At 44.3% G+C, this 21,505-nt stretch overlaps 1 protein-coding gene across 1 annotated transcript; it reads right to left on the reverse strand.

The window, feature by feature from the left end:
• Window positions 1-11,298: 11,298 nt before the first annotated feature.
• Window positions 11,299-18,565, reverse strand: LOC123444378 (hexokinase-6). The gene is made up of 9 exons (XM_045121071.1): window positions 18,179-18,565; window positions 16,330-16,477; window positions 16,055-16,237; window positions 14,653-14,727; window positions 13,953-14,108; window positions 13,702-13,800; window positions 13,500-13,630; window positions 12,119-12,200; window positions 11,299-12,025 (listed from the first exon to the last, which is right to left on the reverse strand). Exons 1-9 carry the CDS (start codon window positions 18,484-18,486, stop codon window positions 11,678-11,680), a joined length of 1,530 nt encoding a protein of 509 aa, XP_044977006.1. The 5' UTR covers window positions 18,487-18,565; the 3' UTR covers window positions 11,299-11,677.
• Between the last annotated feature and the right edge of the window lie 2,940 nt (window positions 18,566-21,505).

Below are 21,505 nucleotides of genomic sequence, written 5' to 3' on the forward strand. Positions count from 1 at the left end.
TGAACTATGTTTGGATTAGATCTAAAACTTGCTCTCTCTTGCCTAGGCATGTACTTATTTCGGTGATACCTGTGATCCTCATGTGAGGAGAGCTGTGGTGGAGTTCTTAGTGTTCATATACAGCCCATGCCCCTCGTAAAAGTCGTGTAGCCCTATGCATGAGGTCTATTTTCTCTGTCAGATCTGAAAGTCAAACCCCAGCGGTACTACCGCCAGGGGTAGCGGTACTACCGCTAGGACCCCCAGCGGTACTACCGCTAGGACCCCCAGCGGTACTACCGCTAGGACCCCCAGCGGTACTACCGCCACGGGTAGCGGTACTACCGCTAGGACCCCAGTGGTACTACCACCAGGGGTAGCGGTACTACCGCCAGGAGGATTCACTGTGCATTCTTTTCATGTGCTTGCCAATGAGTGGTTATTTTTCTGTTGTTTCTAGTTCATTGCCTTGACTCTTTTTGTCGCTTCTTTTCGCTGTGTGTTTTGTGTCACAGGTGGTTCTCGCCGTTCGAACCCCCCACGGGACACGCAGTCAAAGCAGTATCGCAACCCAGAGGCTTCCGAGGGTTCTGCCACGTCAGGTCTGCAACCCAAAAAGCAGTCCTTCAAGAAGACCGCGAACAAGGATAAGGGGATCAATGTCCGAACAATACCCCCCAAGGACTTTCTGCGGTTTCACACTCAGAACCATTATCTCAAAGAGAAGGCTGTGATCAAGAATGTTGACCATGTTTGGGCAAAGGATCACTGCAGGATCTACTGTGATATTGTCATGCATTTCAAGAAGAACTATGTCCCCGTTCAGTGGATTGACCTAGCTCATCTTCAGCGGAACCTGGACTATTTTGGTGATGCCCTCTCTCTGATTGACAAACTGGACATCAAGGACATCATCACTTTCAAGACGGATTTTGACCCCACAGCTATTGCCCAGTTCTATGTCACGGTCCACTTCTCTGCTGATGAAGAGCGCTCTATGGTGTGGATGACTGGGACTCAGAAGATGACCGGTACCTGGCGTGAATTCATGACATTCCTCAAGATTGACTTCCAGGTAGCTGACACTCCACTTGGGTCGCGTCCTCATGCTGCAGCCCCCACCGATAGGCCCCCCGCAAAGGACAGATTGCAGCAACTCTATGTGAGGAAGGGTGTGCTCCCCAAGCATCCGGACATCATGCATCGGATCCTCCGCAACACCCTCTTCCCTCGCATTGGTAATTTCGACGAGGTTCATGGCTCTTTGGCTGAGATGCTGCTGCTTTGTGAGGAGGCTATGACTAAGGAGTCTGCCCCTCTTGATATTTCTGATGTGATGTTCACGGAGCTCTGGAACTGCATCATCATGCGCAAGGTTCCCATCTACGGGCCCTATCTGTTTGCTTATATTCGTCAGAAGTGGCAAGATACTTATCCAGAGGAGATGCTCTATGTTCAGTCTGACTACGTTGTGCACGACCCGATCAAGCTTCGCATCAAGGATAAATGGGCCAACCCGTCAACTTCCTCTCAGCACATGGATACTGACACAGAGACTGCTGCTGACAGAGGAACCGCCTCTCAGTCCCGCTCTTCTGCCATGCCATCTTGGGCCATCAAACTGCAGGATAAGAGGAAGACTCTATTCTGTATGCAGGCTAAGGGTCAGTACCAGACGCACGTGGCTCAGAAGGAGAGCCGCCAGAGGCACAAGCGTGTTCTCAGGACTCTTGATGTGGACATCTCTAGCGGATCAGAGGACAACATCACTCCAGAGGCTACTTGGATGCAGGCTCAAGGTTACCACTGGTCTGGCAATGAGGAGGAAGAGGAGGAGCAGGACGATCAGGAGGGTACCGACGAGTCTGGCGATGCTGAGGATGAGGAGTAACCACCTGTGGCGTTAGGTGTGCCCCTTTTTGGTGTCTTGTGCCAAAGGGGGAGAGAGTCTAGGAGCTGGATTTGCTTTCATAGTCGAACTTTGCTTTGCTTTGCTTTGCTTTCTTTCGTGGTTTGCTTCGAACTTGGTTTGCTTCTTGTTTGCTATCGTTTATGAGACATGAACTTATGTGAGATTTATTTCCATCATATGCTGTGAGTCATATGCACCGTATTGTCATATATCTCTATCTTTTTGTTCTCATATTATTCTCTGTGCAAATCCGGTATTGTCATCAATCCACCAAAAAGGGGGAGATTGTTGGGGCATAGTTTATGCCTACGTAATTTTGGTGATTGATGACAGTACCGTAAAGGACTAACCGTGTGTGTTAAGGTTTCAGATAACACACGTCAACGGCACAAGATGACTCGTCTCCTCATTCATGGAACGAAAGCACGGTGCTCTCTACGATTCTCTTTATTTGAGTCATAGGAAAGCCGTACTATTAAGAGGGGAACCGTAGTGGAAAGGTTTGGGTGGAATCTATCTTTGCACGCGCACACTTCACATATTCTCCCTTACCTTCATCGTTGGAGCGGCCCCCGCCACTATGTTTCTTTCTTCCTTGCAAAATAGTCCCCAGCGGTAGCACCGCTGGAATGCTAGCGGTAGTACCGCTGCAGCCAGCGGTAGTACCGCCCCTAGTCAGCTGTAGTACCGCTCTAGGAGCTTAGTACCGCCTGCCTAGCGGTTGTTCGTGGACGGACATTTTTGCGAAGACTTTCTTGGCGGTGGTAGTGCTTTTGCACTACCAGGGGGCCAACGGTACTACCGCTGCATCCAGCGGTAGTACCGCCCCTGGTCAGCAGTAGTACCGCTGGAGTGCCAGCGGTAGTACCGCTGCAGCCAGCGGTAGTACCGTTGGAGCTCGGGCAGAGAGTGGGAAAACGGTCTGATCCCCCCCCCCGCACTATATAAAGGGTTCTTCTAGCTGTGGAACCTTATCTCTTACCTTCCCAAGCTCCATTGTTGCACCCCAAGCTCAAAAGTGCCCGATCTCTCTCCCTAGCCAATCAAACTTGTTGATTCTTTAGGGATTGGTTGAGAAGGCCTAGATCCACACTTCCACCAAGAGAAAAGTTGATTCCCCCACCAATCCCTTGCGGATCTTGTTACTCTTGGGTGTTTGAGCATCCTAGACGGTTAAGATCACCTCGAAGCCATATTCCATTGTGGTGAAGCTTCGTGGTCTTGTTGGGAGCCTCCAAGCTTTGTGTGGAGTTGCCCCAACCTTGTTTGTAAAGGTTCAGTCGCCGCCTTCAAGGGCACCTATAGTGGAATCACGGTACCTTGCATCGTGCGAGGGCGTGAGGAGAATACGGTGGCCTTAGTGGCTTTTTGGGGAGCATTGTGCCTCCACATCGCTCCAACGGAGACGTACTTCCTGTCAAAGGGAAGGAACTTCGGTAACACATCCTCGTCTCCATCGGTTCCACTTGTGGTTATCTCTATCCTTTACTTTGTATTTGCTTATGCTTGTGACTATATCTTACTTGTCTTAATAGCTCTCGTTGTTAGCTTCTTTAGGGTTCACCTCATTGTCGTATTATTTGTGAACCCGTATGTTGTTTACCTTAACTTGCTAAGATTAATTAAAAATTGGTCGTTGTCTATTCACCCCCCCCCTCTAGCCAACCATATCGATCCTTTCACTTTACCGTGTTGGGATCGATTCGATCCCGAAAAGATGAACACCGCGGGGGCCAAAGGGCACCGCCATTCTGCCGCTTGATAGCGGCACGCTCTCCTTCGGGAGCTTGCGCATGCCGGCATGGGGACACGGGGGCGCCACCGGATCACAGAACCGGCTGCGGGTACATATGGGAGCTGCGACGCGCGGCTGCGCCACGTTTATCTCTCTCTCTCTGTACCACAAGAGGATGAAGGGAGAAAAGGGAGGGGGAAACAGAACGGCTCGCACAGCGCCATGGCATCCGTCACCGTCGCCGGCCTATCGACGACGCGACAGGATCTCTAGCCAAATCCATCACGGAGGAAGAGCGAGAGAAGTGTGGTGCGGGGGGGGGGGGGGTAAACTAGTGTTCCCCCTCGGCCACGTCGTCCACCCGTTTTATTCCACTGAATCTCACGCGCAACCGTCGTATGTGATCGGACGGCGCACATGCCACAACGAGCGTCTCGGGCCTGGTGGACGAGGTGGGTCGTCAGGACGCAAGTGAAGTGGGCCGGCAAAACCACACCGGGAGCCGCGCACGAGCGTTGGGTGGTTCGGCCGATTTCAGCCCGAAGCGCCCTAGCCGGTTTCGTTTTCTTTTTTTTCTCCGTCTTTTGTCCATTTTTTGGACAAATTCAATATAGTTTTTCTATTCAAAATTACCCAATGAAAGTTTTGTTTAGAAAATAGAAAAGTAAAAGAAATGCTGTTGTAAAGTATAAAGTTCATGAATTTTATTCATGTTTTCCGCTGCAAATAAAATAAAAGTCTCTTTTAAAGGTAAATAAAACTAAAGTGAGAGTTAATTTTTAAGAACATGTTACAATGATTATTGAAACAATTATGATTCTGTTATTTTTATGATCAACGTTGTTAATAACATAATCATGATTTATTATATGTGCTTTTATTTCTATTTTCTACCCAACGATGATATAGTTTTAATTGCACAAACAGTTGTATGTTTTAATTTTGACCAACGTTGGATTAATGCATGCAATTGTTGTTATGGTCTCACGTCATTGTGTTTTTAGGAGGGTATTACTTGATGAGTTGCATCAAGGATGTTCCAACCCTCAAAGGTGACAGCTACTCTCAATGGAGAAAGAAGGTCGACTTGGCCTTTGTTTGTGCTAAGGTGGACTCGGTTGTGGACACTCCACAGCCGGTCAAACCAACAGAGCGAGTCATAGATGCAACTGATGATGATGCTGCTTGGGACAAAAAGAGGAGGGATTATGCTCCACTCGAGATGTCATACACCCTCGACAACCAAAAATGGCTCACCACCAACAAAAAATGCATGGCTTTCATAAAGAACACAATTGAGAACGCTATCGTGGGCTCAATTGCAGAGTGTACTTCCGTAGGTGAGTTTTTTGAAAAGATAAAGAGCTAGTTCGCTGGTTCTTCAAGGATATATGCCACTCAGTTGCTAAAACATAGATAGGCGGTGGACATGGCATAAGAGAGCACATCCTCAGGATGAGCAACATGGCAGCTAAGCTTAAACCCATGGATTCAGACTTGGAGCTCAAACATGCGCTCCTTATTCACATGGTTATGGCTGCACTGCCAAAAGAGTTTGAGACTTTTGTTGTCAACTACAACATGTCGCCTGAAAAATGGGACATTGAAAAGACTATAGCCATGTGTGTTCAAGAAGAAGAAAGACTTAAATCCTCACATGGTGGTTCTGTGAACTATGTGAAGGACAACAAGAAAAGGAACTACAATAAAAATAGCAATGGTTCCCCTTCAAAGGCACATGGAAAAGCTCCCATGCAAAATCAGCATCAGTGGAAGCCTTTTCCAGTGGACAAAGACACATGTCTCCACTTTAAGAAGACTGGGCATTACAAGAAAGATTACCCTGATTGGTTAAACTCGATAATGGCAAAGAAAGGTAACAACATTGTTTCCTTTGTAAATGAATCCTTGTATACACAGTTTTCGAAAGCTACTTGATGGATTGACTCAGGTGCAACTGTTCATGTTGCAAATTCATTATAGGGATTCCATTGAATGCGGACTAGGAAAAGAAGCGAAAGAAGCATTGAAGTTGTAAATGGAGTTCAAGCAGAAGTTGAAGCTGCCAGCGACATCTCCCTGGAGTTAGCTGATGGAGAGATGTTTTATATGTTCTTTCATGTCACAGAAACTTGATTAGTGTTTCACGTTTTGACAAAGATCATTATAAATGTTATTTTGAACATGGCAAGTGTGCCATATGGTTTAATAATGCTTATGTGGGTGATGCTTTACTTCACAATGAGCTTTATTTATCATCACTGCGTGAAAAAGTGTATTATGTGTGTAATGTGAATGAACATGTTTTCGCGTCGAACAAATAACAAAACAAATTAAGGAGAACTCGTGACTCATCAAAACTATGGCACAATCTCTTGGGCCATATTTCGAAGGGGAGAATAGAAAGACTAGTTAAAAGTGAAATTCTTCCTCCACAAGAGTTCTCAGACTTAGAACAATGCATTGATTGCATTAAATTAAAGCATGTAAAACAAATAAAAAAGGGTGCAAACCAAAGCACAGGAACACTAGAAATCATCCACACTGACATTTGTGGACCATTTCCTGTGAAAAGTGTGGATGGCTATGACTCGTTCATAACATTCATAGATGATTAATCCTAATATGGTTATATTTATCTAATCAAATAAAGAAATGAAGAGTTGGATAAATTTAAGATATTCAAAGCTGAAGTTGAAAATCAGCATAATAAAAGAATAAAGATAGTGAGATTTGACCGTGGGAGGAGTACTACGGTCGACACACTCCATATAGCTAGGTCCCTCGACCTTTTGCAAAGTTCTTACAAGAGACTCGCACAGTGGCCCAGTATTCAATGTTGGGCGAGCCTCAGCAAAATGGAGTAGCTGATAGGCGTAATCGTACACTTATGGATATGGTGTGCATCATGATGAGTTACTCCACCTTGCCATTGAGATTATGGATGGAAGTGCTTAAAACCGCCATTCACATTCTCAATAGAGTACCAAGCAAGTCGGTGCCCAAAACATCGTACGAGTTATGGACACGAGAAGTGCCATCCCTACAACACTTGAGGGTGTGGGGGAGCCGAGCTGAGGCCAAAATGTTTAATCCAAATATTGCAAAGTTAGATCCCAAAACAGTAAGTTGTCACTTCATTGGCTATCCTGATAGATCAAAGGGTTTTCGTTTCTACCGTCCAGACAGATACACAAAATTTGTAGAAACAAGACATGTAGTCTTCTTAGAGGACGAAATGATGAGGGGAGCATGATAGCTCGGAAAATTGACCTTGAGGAGAAGAGGGTGCATGCACCTAATCCGATGATTCAGGATCCATTTTTCTCACTACATGTTGTAACTCCACCCATGACAACTATGTGGAAGACCCGGAACCTGTGTGTGAGGAGCCGACTGAACCCGTTGTTGAGCATGAAAGGGAGGTGCAACAGCCATTTTTAGAAGATGTGCTAGAGAATGAGGCCCTTAGAAGGTCTAATAGAACTAGAAGATCAACTATTTCTACTTACTATAAAGTTTATAACACAGAAATGGTTCATATGGAAGGTGATCCCACTTCATATGAAGAAGCCATGAGAAGCCCTCACTCATCAAAGTGGCTGGAGGCAATGAAAGATGAGATAAAATTGATGAGTTCCAACGATGTTTGGTACTTAGAAAATATTCCTAAAGGATCCAAAATAGTATGATGTAAATGGGTCTACGAAACTAAGTGGGACTCTAATGGGAATGTAGAAAGGTATAAAGCATGACTTGTGGCAAAGGGATTTACACAAAGAGAAGAGATAGATTACAATGAGACCTTTCCCAGTCCCTTGTAAGGATTCCTTCAGAATCACAATGGCATTAGTTGCACATTTTGATTTAGAGTTACATCAAATGGATGTAAAGACGACATTTATAAACGGGGATTTAGAAGAAAATGTTTAGATGAAAAACCCAAGGGTTTTATCATGGAAGGCAAGGAACATATGGGATGTCACGTGAAGAAGTCCATTTATGGATTAAGGCAAGCGTCTAGACAGTGGTATCTAAAGTTTAATGAGACAATTAAAAGATTTGGATTTAAAGAGAATGTTGAGGATAACTACATTTATGCAAAGTTTAAAAATGGGAAATATATTCCCTAATCTTGTATGTGGATGATATCTTGCTTGCTAGTAGTGGTGTTAGTCTGCTACAAGAAACAAAGAAGTTCTTATCTTCAAATTTTGATATAACAGGTCTTGGTGAAGCATCATATGTTTTGGGCATAGAAATTCACCGAGATAGGAAAAATGGAGTTTTAGGACTATCGCATAAGGCATATTTGGAAAAGGTTCTTAAAAAGTATAACATGCATGCGAGTAAAGCCACACCCGCTCCTGTAGTCAAGGGCGACAGTTTTGAGAAATTCCAATTTTCCAAGAACGAGTACGAGATCAATCAAATGAAAGCAGTACCATATGATTCGGCTGTTGGAAGTTTACAGTGTGCACAAGTATGCACTCGCCCTGACTTAGCTTTTATCACGGGTACTTGGTAGATATCAAGAAAATCCAGGCATAGACCACTCAAAGATGGTAAAGAAAACATTGTGTTATGCACAAGGCACGAAGGACCCCATGCTAACATACAGGAGATCTGATTTCCTAGAGATAAGAGGGTATTCATACGCACATTGTGCGGGAGACAAAGATGATAGAAAATCCACGTCAGGATACGTGTTCACTCTCGCTGGAGGGGCTATTTCGTGGAGAAGCTCCAAACAATCAATAGTTGCATCGTCCATGATGTATGCAGAATTTATAGCATGTTTTGAGGCCACGGGGCAGGTGCTATGGTTAAAGAAATTTATACCTGACTTGAAAGTGGTAGATTGTATTGACAAACCACTAAAAATGTACTGTGATAACCAGCCCGCGGTATTTTATGCTCACAGCAACAAGTCGAGTAATGCTACCAAAACAATAGACATAAACTATTATGTTGTGAAAGATAAAATCCAGGATCACACTATAATTCTCGAACATATAAGGACAAGAATATGCTTGCGGATCCGCTCATGAAAGGCTTACCACCCAATGTGTTCAAGGAACACTTAGGCGACACGGGTTTAAGGGAAAGCCTATGATTCCTGAATCATGAGAGGCCCAAAAGGAACAGAATTTATTTTAAAACAAAGAGGTATGTTGTAGTTGTCTGATTCTATCGGCAATTGAGCTGTGATGATGAAACATGTTCTATGTATTGATCTGTGATGAAACGAGTAAAGTAAAAAGTATATGGTTAAAAGTAAAATTAAGATCAAGGGGGAGAATGTTAGGATGATCTCCTCCCTAGTGGGCCCAATGGCCCACCGGGCCCTTAGATCCGCGCCCTGATCAGGGGTGCTCAACCCACTAATGGTTGACGCCCCGTGTCACGTGCGCTATATAAAATAGGTGGGGGCCGCGGCATGCAACACGAGGTTTGTTACGAGCCATACACCCCATCGACACACCCTATCGATCCATGACAAGCGTAGTGCTAACGGAAAGTGCCGCCACCACCTCACCCACTTCCTGCCATCGTCAGGAGCCCCCCACCATGGTCGGCATCTCGGGCTCATCAAGCCAAGGAGAAGGTACTGCTCATCCTATCCATCTCTCTTGATTCTTTCTCGAATGCATAGACAGATCAATGAATAGACATTGCTACCGGTGATATAAGAATTTTATCATGCCCCACCTCCGAGCGTAGAGCCATTAGTTGCTCTCCTACAGTGTCGCGATATTCCTCTCCCACTTCGCCTCCTTCACTGACCCCCCCCCCCCCTCACGTTTGACTCCTCCTCTCCATCTATGTTGGGTTGCCGCTCTCCGTTCAATCCAGATCTGGATGGTGGAGCGGGAGGCACACAAGGCGAGGATCACGAGAGGTACGCATGACGAGGATCACGAGAGGCACACATGGCGAGGATCACGAGAGGCGACACGTTGAGTGTGGCGAGGCTGCGAGAGATAAATTCCTGGTTTGCAAATGCGACAAAGATGGCCAAGGAGGCGATGGATACCTGCAAGGATATGAACATGCAGGAAGACGAGAGGCTATTCCCCAAAATGAAGGCGAAGTACCCGTTCGAGATCGTGCTCTATGCTATGGAGGCGGCGAAGTGTGCAGATCTGCTGCAGACATTGTTCGCACACGAACACGTCACATGTACCTCCAACGCCGAGGGTGATGCACCGCAGCTCACGTCGAAGGAGAGCCGTCCGGAAGCGCGGTACGCAGGCAATCCGGCGGGCACTTTTAAGGACCCGAAAACCCACAAGCCCGGGAGGGACCCCGTGAGGGCGTGCGATGGCTATGGGCTGCCCTAGGTCGGGCTGACAGCCCCTAGGGCCTCGTGGATCCCTGCCCTCCAAGCGAAGAACAAACGAAGAACGAGAAAGAAGAAAAACGAGGGAGGAGGTAAAAATAAAGGGTAAAAAGTAGTAGATTGATTTGTTCGATTGTGTGTTATTTCAATCAGCCGTCACCTCCACCATATATAAGAGGCGGTTGGACTTTCCGTACAAGCAAATGACTCATCTAGGCTTTCCTTACAAGAAAAATACATCAAATCACGTCCTAGAGGGTCGAATAGCTCGCGCGACCCATCAGACAGCTGTCTGATCCCTCGCTCGACCTCGAGCTATCCATGAGACAGTTGTGTGATCCCTTGTGCCATCCATCACACAATTGTCTGATCACTCACGCATATTTTGCCTTGTGGTAGGGCCACGCTCCGATGGCTTTAACTTTTGCATACAATTCCGGATCGACATGATTTTTATATCAAAATCGATCGTTTCGACGAGACAAAGACAATTTCTGTTGGACATTTTTCCATATGAGGTTGTATTGTGGGTTTAATCGGCCGAACAGTATTCTGAATATGAAATCTCAACACTTTTAACATAGTTTCGGCCTTCAAAATGAGATCGGACAGCGATGGCCCAAACTTCTAAGATGTTTATGTCAACACTGGTACTTTTTCATGTAGAACACTTCTTCATTTGAATCCATTTTAATAAGATTTTCTTTCGTGTCAACAGGCATGAAAGTGTTCATCGAAAAAAAAAACAGGCATGAAAGTGGGCGACATTTCATTCCCTCATCTTAGCTCCTCTAGGACCGGAGAAGATTGTGGTGGGGGTGGTGCACACGCCGCCCAGGCGGTCGTTGTGCTGCCCTCGTTGATCTGCTCCCCTGCTCAACCTCGCTCACTGTGTGACCATGGTGTTAACATGTACTTGTATATTACTCCCTCCGTTTCTAAATATAAATCTTTTTAGAGGTTTCACTAGAAGACTACATACGAATGTATATAGACATACTATAGAGTGTAGATTTACTCATTTTGTTTCGTATGTAGTCATCTAGTGAAATATCTTAAAAGACTTATATTTAAAAACGGAGGGAGTAGTTGTCACGTTGCCACGATTGTATCCCAGTAGATCATAGGATCTCACAACCGCCCAGGCCTGCGTGCCTACTTCCATGGGCTGCACCTATATGTACTCTGTTGTAACCGATTGTATGGCTTCGATTCACACATTACTCACATCCCACGGTAGCTTCTCATGGAGGTGGAGGAACCACTTTCAGTTTGGAAAAACTGTACATGTATTGCATAGAGTATATGTGGATCACAAAACAGAAGAAATGATAAACGTTTGGATTATGTGATCATATATACGGCCCACCTTATTCTGAATTATAGAAGATGACATGCAGGTCTCCTCTGTTACTTTGGTTTGCGCCATCGCATCATCGCAACAGAAACTTACAGTAAAGATTAGGGGAAAAAGAATTGGCAGGAAAGGAACGGCGTCATTCTAGCCTCCGTTTCCACCTCCCTGCTATTGCAAACGAAACTCATCGGCACAAGCCTTGCTGTATAGTAACGCCGCTGCACAGGCACCCGTCAAGTGTGTGCAGAATAGCTAGAGGCAGGAGGCACTACCGGTGGAGAGAAACGGCAAAATAAGTGATCCAGGCGAGAGCAAGAAGCTGCGCAGCGAGCTCACTCCCTCTCCATAGGACTATCCGAGGACATTGTACTGGGAGTGTGAGGCCGCAAGAAGCGCGGCGCCGATGCCGGAGCCGTCGTTGGCCATCTTGACGACGACCGACGAGGCGGCCGCCTCCCCGAGCAGCTCTGCGAGCGTCGCCTCGACGCGGGAGCTGAACTTCTTGTAGTGCTCGTAGAGACCGCCGTCTATAGCTACGACAGTCCTTTGCTTCGGACTGCCGTGGCTTGGCGCTCTGTCCCTGCCCAGCTTCTTCAGGATGCCGTATATGCCAGCAGCAGCCAGGCGCGCGCCTCTCTCCGCGACCTTGTCGCAGACGTGAAGAGTTATGTACCTTGCTTCCAGGGAAGTGTCGGCAACCTAGATGTCAGTTCACAAGGAGTCACTGGTTGTTGAAGGTCAGGTTTAACAATATCCTCTTTTGAGTACGTGTATCATCATATTCATACATACCCCCAGGATGTCCTTCAGCTTAGCACCAAGGTGCTTGAGATCATGTGAGGTGTCATGATGCATAGCCGACATATCCGGCGTCCTGCAATGCCGCAATTGGAAGTTACTGCTCAATAAAGTTTCTACAGGTTGAGCACATTAGTTTCCTGCATTGTGATCGATTGGAAAGAAGCACTGCCATTGAACACAAGCATATTAATGAATTTTTGTGTCATGATATCACTGGAAAAGCTTTTCCCCCTTAAATATCGTGTACAGTACACACTCAGGCTTGGAATTTACCTCTCATTAGGCCTTTGAGCCATTCGAGTGAAAATGAACACAATATCAAAAATGCCCATATTAAAAAAGGCCAAGATGCTATTGTTTGTGCCCACTGTATATGTACTCTGATGATTCATTCCAAGGACATACATTGCCATCTAATTAACTCACAGGAGAAACCCTGTTTCAGTTTCATTGAAAGACAGAACAGGTTGGCACTTCTTCGTGAGATTCGTGTATGGTAGGGCCTTAAGGGGACAGTGAGCAGAGGTTTTTCTTTTTCTTCTTTTCTTTTTTGTTTTATTTATTTATTTATTTTGCGTTGTGGGAGTCTGGAAGCTCCAAGGTCCAAACCCAGTAGCCACAAACTCGCCACGGTCATTCATACTGGAGACCCTTAAGATTTGCAAAGTTCATGATCAACTTCTGAGCTGGCTAGAAAGGGATGATCCCAAGGCATACAGGAAATTTTAGAAAATACTACTCCCAAAATAACTGTCTCAACTTCGTACTAAGACTAATACAAAGTTGTACTAAGTTTAAGACACTTATTTTAAAACGAAGGGACTACTTTTTTGCTCCATGCGCTAGAAAACTTAAACGAGGTCAAGAAATGGAAAACATTACAGACAGTTGTCTCTGAATTTTATGTTCATTAATAACAGTGTACCCAAACTACAGACACCAGACCTACCAACCAAATACTGCCAAATCCATAACTGTTAACCTATTGATTCATTAGTTATATATATAAAATACAACCAAGAGTACAAAAATATACATATAGAACCATAACCAATAACATAGTTTAGAGTAAGCATGTCACACAATCTAGATTATATTTAATTATACACTTTTGCTTCGGTACACCCCCAATAAAACGTATAAAGGAGAACATATACCCATCTCATATTGTACACTACAGACAGCCATATGTATACCCACCTCGTATTGCATACGTACGGCGGCCTATAATGTACAATACGAGGTGGATATACGTTCTCCTTTATGCAATTTGTGGGGGGAGGGGGTGTACCGAAGCACACCTCTTAATTATATTCTTATTGTGTTCTATTAATAAAGATAAAGATTCAATGGGTGGGACATGGAAGCGCACCTCAGTACAAATAGTTTCTCCAATTTTGGTGGAACAACATCACCAAATAATGAAGCATCATGAGCCAGCCTAAGCAAGATTCTTCGCACAACCTCTCCAAGATACATGCCCGAAATCATCTTCTCATACATCTGAGGAAAAGTGAGAGATAAGATGACACACCCACAGATAGCCAGGAATAACCAGAATAGACAAACCATACCTGCTCGCCGGGGTTCAAACTTTCAAAATCCAAGGCAATATCGTAGTCAGAACGAGGAAGCTTGTCTGACTTAAAGTTTCCCCATTCCATGTTGATTACCTACAGCATACGAAAGGTCAAAATCGAATTGTTGAATTATTAACTGAAGTGAATATCATACGACACAAAGGTTGCAGTGGATATGTATACGGCGGGACAAGGTGCAAAAGACCTTCAATATTCCAAGCAAACAAAGGAAGTCCGACACTAACCATGTTTCCTGATCTAGGTAATGGTCCTTTCCATTTTGGAATTGCATCTACATGCTCAACATAGGCTGCATTTGTCCCAGTGCCCAATATTACAGCAGCGACGACATCATTATCAGCATATATCCCGCCAGCCAATGTGCCTACAGTATCATTAACCTGCGCAAAAATGTTGTCAGATCTTGTGACGTACTCCCTCCGTTCCTAAACATAAGTCTTTTAAAAGATTCCACTACGAACTTTTAGAGTGTAGACTCATTCATTTTGCTTCATATGTAGTCCGTAGTGAAATCTCTTAAAAGACTTATATTTAGGAACGGAGGGAGTAGAAATTATCTAGTGATATAACAAGGGGTGTGGCTAGGTCTTAGTCGACTGATATTTAACCAAGTTTTAGTCTAGTGACATAACATGCAAGAAAGAAAAAAAAGGAAAAAACTGAAAATAAATTTGGTGTGGATCTCAATGTAAGATCTCATGGATATAACATCGACTGAGAAATAATGATGTCTCAGTCGACTGAGATTTAGCAAAACTGTATAATAAGCGGATAACAATTGTGTTGTGTTCCATCAACATAGATAACCTGAAAGATCAATGCCATCCAGAATACGTAGGAAATGGCAATGGCTAAAAGCCAGGCATTGAAATGTTTAAGATGCTACGTAAGTACATAACTGAAGGAACAAATGAGCTTACGTACCAAAGCTGTAACTTTCATATCAAGCCCTTGCCTCTCCATAGCACTGCTCAATTCAGCCACCACATCTTCCCCAACCTGAGCTCACAGAGATCAATCATAGAGAATACCGGTGCAGTCGTCCATTATCTATTACTAGTATCTTACTAAAAACAAGGTTAAAAGAAGCTTCTATGTCCATCCTAAAATGTTAGAACTTCCCGCAATAATGAGATAAAAAAGAGAAAGATCAACACCGCTTATTAGCGGGTCGAGATTATAACGATACAGATTAATCAGGAATAGTTGAGAAATCTTACAACTATATAAGAAAAGCATGTGTTCTCCACTAATAAGCATTCAATTGCATACAGAAAGCACTCTAATTCGAGCATTGATGTATGTCTTTTTAGTACTAGCTATGCAGTTATGCGAGCAATTCAGCTAATTATAATACAAAAACAAGGTTAAAAGCTGCCTCTAGGTTCACCAAGAGGATATGAATCCACAAATTGATTGGATAAAAAGGAAACAAGAGAATAATTTCTACTGCTTATTCGGTGAGACCAGATTATAGGTGCAGTTATACAGATAAACTTGAGGACTACTGTAGTCATATCTCAAATACAACTCTGGTTTCACGGATACATGAATACATTTTAGTATCTAACAGCACAACAGCGATGGCAATTCGGCTAGATATATAGTTAAAATGATGTTTAATGTTGCCATGAAATAGGAGGAAAGGGGGAGATCATAACTTATTTTGGTTGGTCTAGACTCCATACTATAATAAGACTGCACAGGAATAGTATGGTTGTTAGTCCTATTGGTAATTTATAGTATACTGCAGTCCTATAAGAAATATAACTCTACTTTTGGCTACAGACTTGAAGTTGTCTATAGAACAGGAATCTACTTCTCAATATAAAAGTGTGTGTTCTATCAGCAAGTTGTGCTTTTGTGAGAGATCTATGGCTAGTTACACAGTGGTTACATGATATTTGACGATAGACAGAACTACAATGAGTCTTGAGAAGCATATCTATCACATTAAAAGTAATCTTTCTAGACATGCTCTATGTTTTGGACCACACATGTTCAAAACCGAAACAAAACATACTACATACTAATATTGGATAAAAGACACTTCTAATATTCTGAAGAACAGTGCAGGGTGGTCGATGGCCACTTGTCAGGGAGAATACCCAAAAGTCAAAAACAAGGAGAGCCCTGGTGCTATAAGATAATTTCAGTCCAATTAATAAGTCTGTTCAGAGGAGCAAAATCTGAAAAGTTTAATTGACATATTAAGATGAACAGGGAAATTTCATAGCGAAAATCATGTGTTTGACAAGAAATTTCGCTTTTGAGCAGGCCGTGTTCGTCAAAGATAACAGTAAGAGTTATTAGTTTAGATTTTTACCGTGCCATTGATGCAAAATCCCTTTGTCCACTTAACGAGGGTGCCTGACGATATCGATGTTTGGTGTACTGGGAAAGAAAATGTGAAACCCAATTCCCTATGCCTGCCCTCAGGCAAGTGGAAATCGTCTCCTTCAGTCTCAACAAATCTTTCCAGCTCAGCCGCAATGAAATCAAATAGTTCCTGTATTCGTGCTTTTGAAAGTAAGTAAACCATGTAAAAATGAACAAGAAATCTAATACAAGGGACTTAGCAGAGCAATCAAATGCACTTACGGTGGATGTCCCAACCATGAGATGAGGTGGAATGGGAACCTCTTCGTATTGTTGGACAGCACGTTTCTCCTTTCCTGCAAGCTGAACCCGAAGAACACGGAAGTTGGTCCCACCAAGATCCAGTGCATAAAACAGCCCATGCTCATCCCTGAAGTAGTGGGACAAGTCATTAAATAGCAAATAATAGCAGAGGAAAGGTGAGCAGAAATTTTCAGAAAGATATAGTTCAAGATCTTTCACTTTTGGCCGGACACATATTATGAGACTTTTAGTTATGCAATTAGAGACTTTTGGAGTACTCATGGGTTCATGACTTCATGGCTGAAACGTGTCTTCTAAGTTCCCCATAGTTGTTCATGTGATATTCATCGACGATTGTTATCAAATACTTCCCACTCCAGATTTTTTAGTCTTCAACATATTGTAGACACAAAGTATAACACAACCAAAGTATTTCTTTCTGACATTTCTATAGGAGAATGGCGTTTTGGCTCTCGGCCTCCATGGAGGTCGAATTTTTAAAAAATTCAAAATTCAAAATTTTTGGTTTCAAAAATATCTGAAATTTTTTGTACAACTAAACAAGGATGTGAGACGTATGTATGTAAAATTTCAGGATAAAATATGTTGAATGCGACCTGTACAAAAAAAACAAATTCATGGCCTGAGAGGATGAATAGTATCATGTGTTGAAAAGTTTCGGATTTGTCTTTTTTCGCACAGACCTTATTTTATTTCAACTTATTTCGTCCTGAAAATTTACACACTTGTGCATTATGCCTTCATATATCTCTGTAATTTTTTTAGAATTTTTGAAATGAAAAATATGAATTTTCACAAATTTTGAACTTTGCCTTTGGAGGCCTTCATGGAGCTCCGTCTCCAAAAGCAATTTCTGATTTCTATAGACAGTATTTGAGAAATTAGTAGTATAAAATGTAGTAAATTAGACATATAATAAAATTTCCATGCCGACAAATAAAAGAACACGCGCACAAACAATCATTACCTAGATCCTACCTTGGAAGAAGAAAAAAATATACCGTAATGCTTGAGCCTCCTCCTCCAAGTAGGTACGAAATACAAAATGGTCCATTCATTAAGAGAATTCGAGAAGACATGTGAGTACACATGTCTCTACTCCTCCTCCAAACACGACAAACCGAACAGTATGTGATGTTTTTATCTAAATCCTTGTGCTCTGAGCCATCTCATGATTCTTCATGCAGGCATATTATATGATCAAACCCACTGAAAAAAATAGCGCAATATAGCGTTGCTAATAGCACGCTATGACGTATTGAGAATTGTCTCGTTAAATTGATCAGTATACAATGTCTCGCTAATAATACGTCATAACGCGCTATAGCAATGCTAATAGCATATTTTCAGGACGACCCTATTTTATATAGCACGCTACTTTTTTTCCTTTCAAAACTGAGAACTGAGGCGTCATGTTGGAAGATATTCACAAATTGGTGAAGGTGCAGATCGAACCAACAAGCCGGTGAGGAAAAGGGAAAAACCGATCCTTCTTCCAGGAACCAATATGTACAAAAACAAAAACAAACACAAAAAAAGAATCTTATTTCGAGTATTCCATTTTTCGTATTTCCACAATTCCCGTTTTCTCTTCTTTTTCAAAGTCATGCTCCAAACCACCTGAACACTACAGAACTCTAAACCATCTGGACACTTGAACATGCTACATTTCTATCGAATCCACGCCTGATGAACAAGCCAACACCCAAAGATTTCCAGTTCCAGCCAAGGCTGACACAAGAACAGACGTTGGAGATGCTCTCAGCGACGGGGAGACGAAAACGGAAGAAGCAGAGGAGGGTGTTACCCGGTGGGCAGATTGTCGACGTAGCTGATGAGCATCTTGAGCGGGGCGTGGGCGTGGGGGTCGGCGCGCAGCCCGCGCTCCATCTCCTCCACCATGGCGTCCGCGATGCCGCGCAGCAGCGGCGTCGGCGTCGCGAGCGTCTGCTCCAGCTCCCCGATCACGTCGGCCACCTTCTTGCGCCTCCCCGCCTCGGCGTCCCGCGTCCTCCTCCTCCTCCGCGACACCACCACCGCCACCCCGACAGCGGCAGCGGCCGCAGCCGCGGCGCACGCCACCACCGCCGTCCCCGCGACCGCCCCCTTCGCCATCGCACGACCTCAACCGGTCTGCTTCCGACCCGACTGGGGGCTGCGCCACTGTTGCCTCTCCCGCTCTGTTCCGCTTGCGCGAGCGAGAGTGGGGCGAGGGCCACGAATCGGGCGTGTTTTACAGGCGAATAGATCCCCTCGCCTTTGGGAGCGTTTTACGGATGTACCCTTGCACGTAGACGGACGCGATTTCCTGAAGGTGCGCCCCAACGGTCAGGATCGGCCCAGCGGGATAAAAGGGTGGCGCTGGTGCATGCCTTTCCCGGGCTTTTTTGTGGGTGCGCGGGGTGTAATCTCACGACTTCTACGAGGTTCTATGTGTCAAAAAAAAAATGCAATAAGAGAGTACTAAACATACTGTATCTGTCACAGAACTGGGAATGAGGGCCCACCGCTGGGCAGAAAGGAGGTGATTAGTTAAGCAGGAGCGGGAGAAAGCGGCTGAAAGATACGGGGGCCACGCGCGGCTGACGCGACCATGACGGCGCGGGGGAGACGTGTCGAGGCGCTTTCTTTCGCTCGCTCGCTCGGTGAAAGAAAGCGCCAACCAAAGCCGTTGCCTCCGCTCCACTCCGTCTCCGCTACGAAACGAAACGGAGAAATGGCGCCTCGGTGATCGGACCATATCGCCGGCGGCAGCGTTGCGTGGCCAGCACGCGGGACAGCGACGGTGGCGACCGGCGAGCGGCGCACAAGCATGCAGCATGGGACGGCATGGGGTGGCCGACGGACGGACGGACGGGATCGGTGGATGCGACGTACGCCGTAGACCACCGAGAGGGCAACACGCCGCCTTTCGTTTTTCTGTAACGTGCTCAACGATAAGATAGCGCCTAACCAATTCGGAAGAAGAAAAGGAAGATACGTACTACCTAGGCACCTAGCAAGGCCCTTTCCAATCGGCGAGGAGCGGGCGTAGATCCGCGAGCGGAGGATTAGAGCATATCCAGCCGCGTCCTCAACAGGCCTTGTTGAAGTCATTTCTTATCGTTGACAGATTTTCTTTGTATCCAGTAACGTTTTCACGAGCCCCTTTTTCGTTGGTTAAGACCAAAATTAACCCCGACGGTCCAGACCAAACCCAGTGCTGTGCGGGCGTCGGAGACGCCGATGCTATTATTTCCGACGCCGATGCTATTATTTGCATGCAACAGGCTTATTGTCAAAAAAAATAATGAAATCAGAGAAAAAACTCCCCTTCATTTTTATAGGAGATGAGAAGACTCAAACCCAGGTCATGACAGCAACCCTTGTGTTGTCCACCATTCCACCCAGAAGAGCCTCTCCAACAGGCTCACTCTCAGCACAACCCCACCCACGTGCATGCTTCTCGCCCACTTCATCTTTTTTTTCTCATCTTTTTTGTCTTCTAACGTTGGGTGGGGGCATGGCTAGAAAACTTTTTCCTCCATGTCAAAATTTTCGTCGGCATGATCCAACCGGCTGAAAAAAGGGGCTCCTGGGAGGGCAATGAGTGGAGATGCTCTCAGAGCAAGTTCGGCAGTTCCCGCATACCCTCCCTCGTCGTTGTTTTAAGGAAGAAAGGTAACAAAACTGCCTCCAGCAGCACCCCGATCCAATCCCCGTTATTTTGGCCTCCCTGAAAATGTTGCCTCTCTCCCCTCTATCTAGGGGAACGAGGACCTCCCCGATCCCCTCCCCGACTCGCCAAGCGAAGCAACTGCCGGCTCCGAAAAGCTCCCTCCCGCCGCCACCACGCCGTCGACACTGCATCGCAGGTTCGTTCCCTCCTCTGTTTTCTTTCAGATCTGGGCAAAATAAAGAATCTAGGCTAGGGAGTCATGGTGATGTCGGGGAGTGATACAGGGGTGCGCGACTGCCATGTGAAGATGGGGAGGTGTTGGAAGGGAGGAGCTGGGCGTTGCTGCTTGCTAGAGTTTGCTGCACATTAATTCAGATATATGGTGCTTCTTTTTATATATAAATCAGAGAGATAGCTTGCTGATTGTTATAGATCAGAGATGTATTGTACTGTTGATTGCTGCACATTTAGATATAGATCAGAGAAATTGCTTCCTACTGATTGCTGATATTGCTAGTAATTTACTACTGATTGTTGCTGCTATTTGTTTTCATTTGTATTTGCTACTGATTGCTGTGCTGCAAGTTATTTGCTACTGGGAGATAATATTTACATAACAATTTGCAATTTGATTTTTTGAAAAGTGATGTCGGCTTGAATGATTTGCATTGGACTGAAGAAGAATAAATTGATCTCGAAAAGAATGAAGAAAAACAAACTAATCTTGAAGGGCCTGAAGAAACTAGCCGTTGGTAGTTATAAAATATTCTTAAAATATAAAATAAGAAAGATGTTTAGGGGAACTACTAAGTTGAGAAATTTTTAGGAAAGAATCTTTTAAGGGAGTGCTCTGTTTTGAGATATAGGGAAGAACTTTTAGGGAAACTGCTGAACTTGCCCTTAGGTGAGGGCATGCGGGTGCAGCTCGAGCAGGTTTAGGCCCTTTTTAGAACCACCCAGATTATATAATCTGGTTTTTATAATCTATTGTATTTCCAAACAGGACAGTTTATATTATAGATTTTATAAATTAGATGACCAGATTATTATAATCTCATAATCTCCTTTACCCCAGCTAAAATGAGATTATGGATTACAAATGACGTGTTATTCTTGTAAACTTCAAGAGAATTACGCAGTGTCACCGCCACTTTTCTATTTTTCCTTGTAAACTGAGGGCAAACATGTCATTGTACAATTTAAAAGCTGGTTTACAGTTTATATAATCTGGCCTCCAAACATGCCCACCTAGATTATTTTTATAAACCAGATTATATAATCTATGTTCATAATTCAGATTATTATAATCTATTATGGTTTCAAACAGGGCCTTAAATGAGTAATGTCTGTCACAAACTGAATTTTGGAGGTAAAAAACAGAATTGACTCTTGATTTAAATGGCCAAATAGTTCCAAAAGTTTCCTTATTCACATGGGTAAAAATTCCCTTAAGACTGCCGATTTACAGCGCATCAT

This window comes from Hordeum vulgare, chromosome 3H (genome assembly GCF_904849725.1).
Source record: "Hordeum vulgare subsp. vulgare chromosome 3H, MorexV3_pseudomolecules_assembly, whole genome shotgun sequence".
Classification (NCBI taxonomy): Eukaryota; Viridiplantae; Streptophyta; class Magnoliopsida; order Poales; family Poaceae; genus Hordeum; species Hordeum vulgare.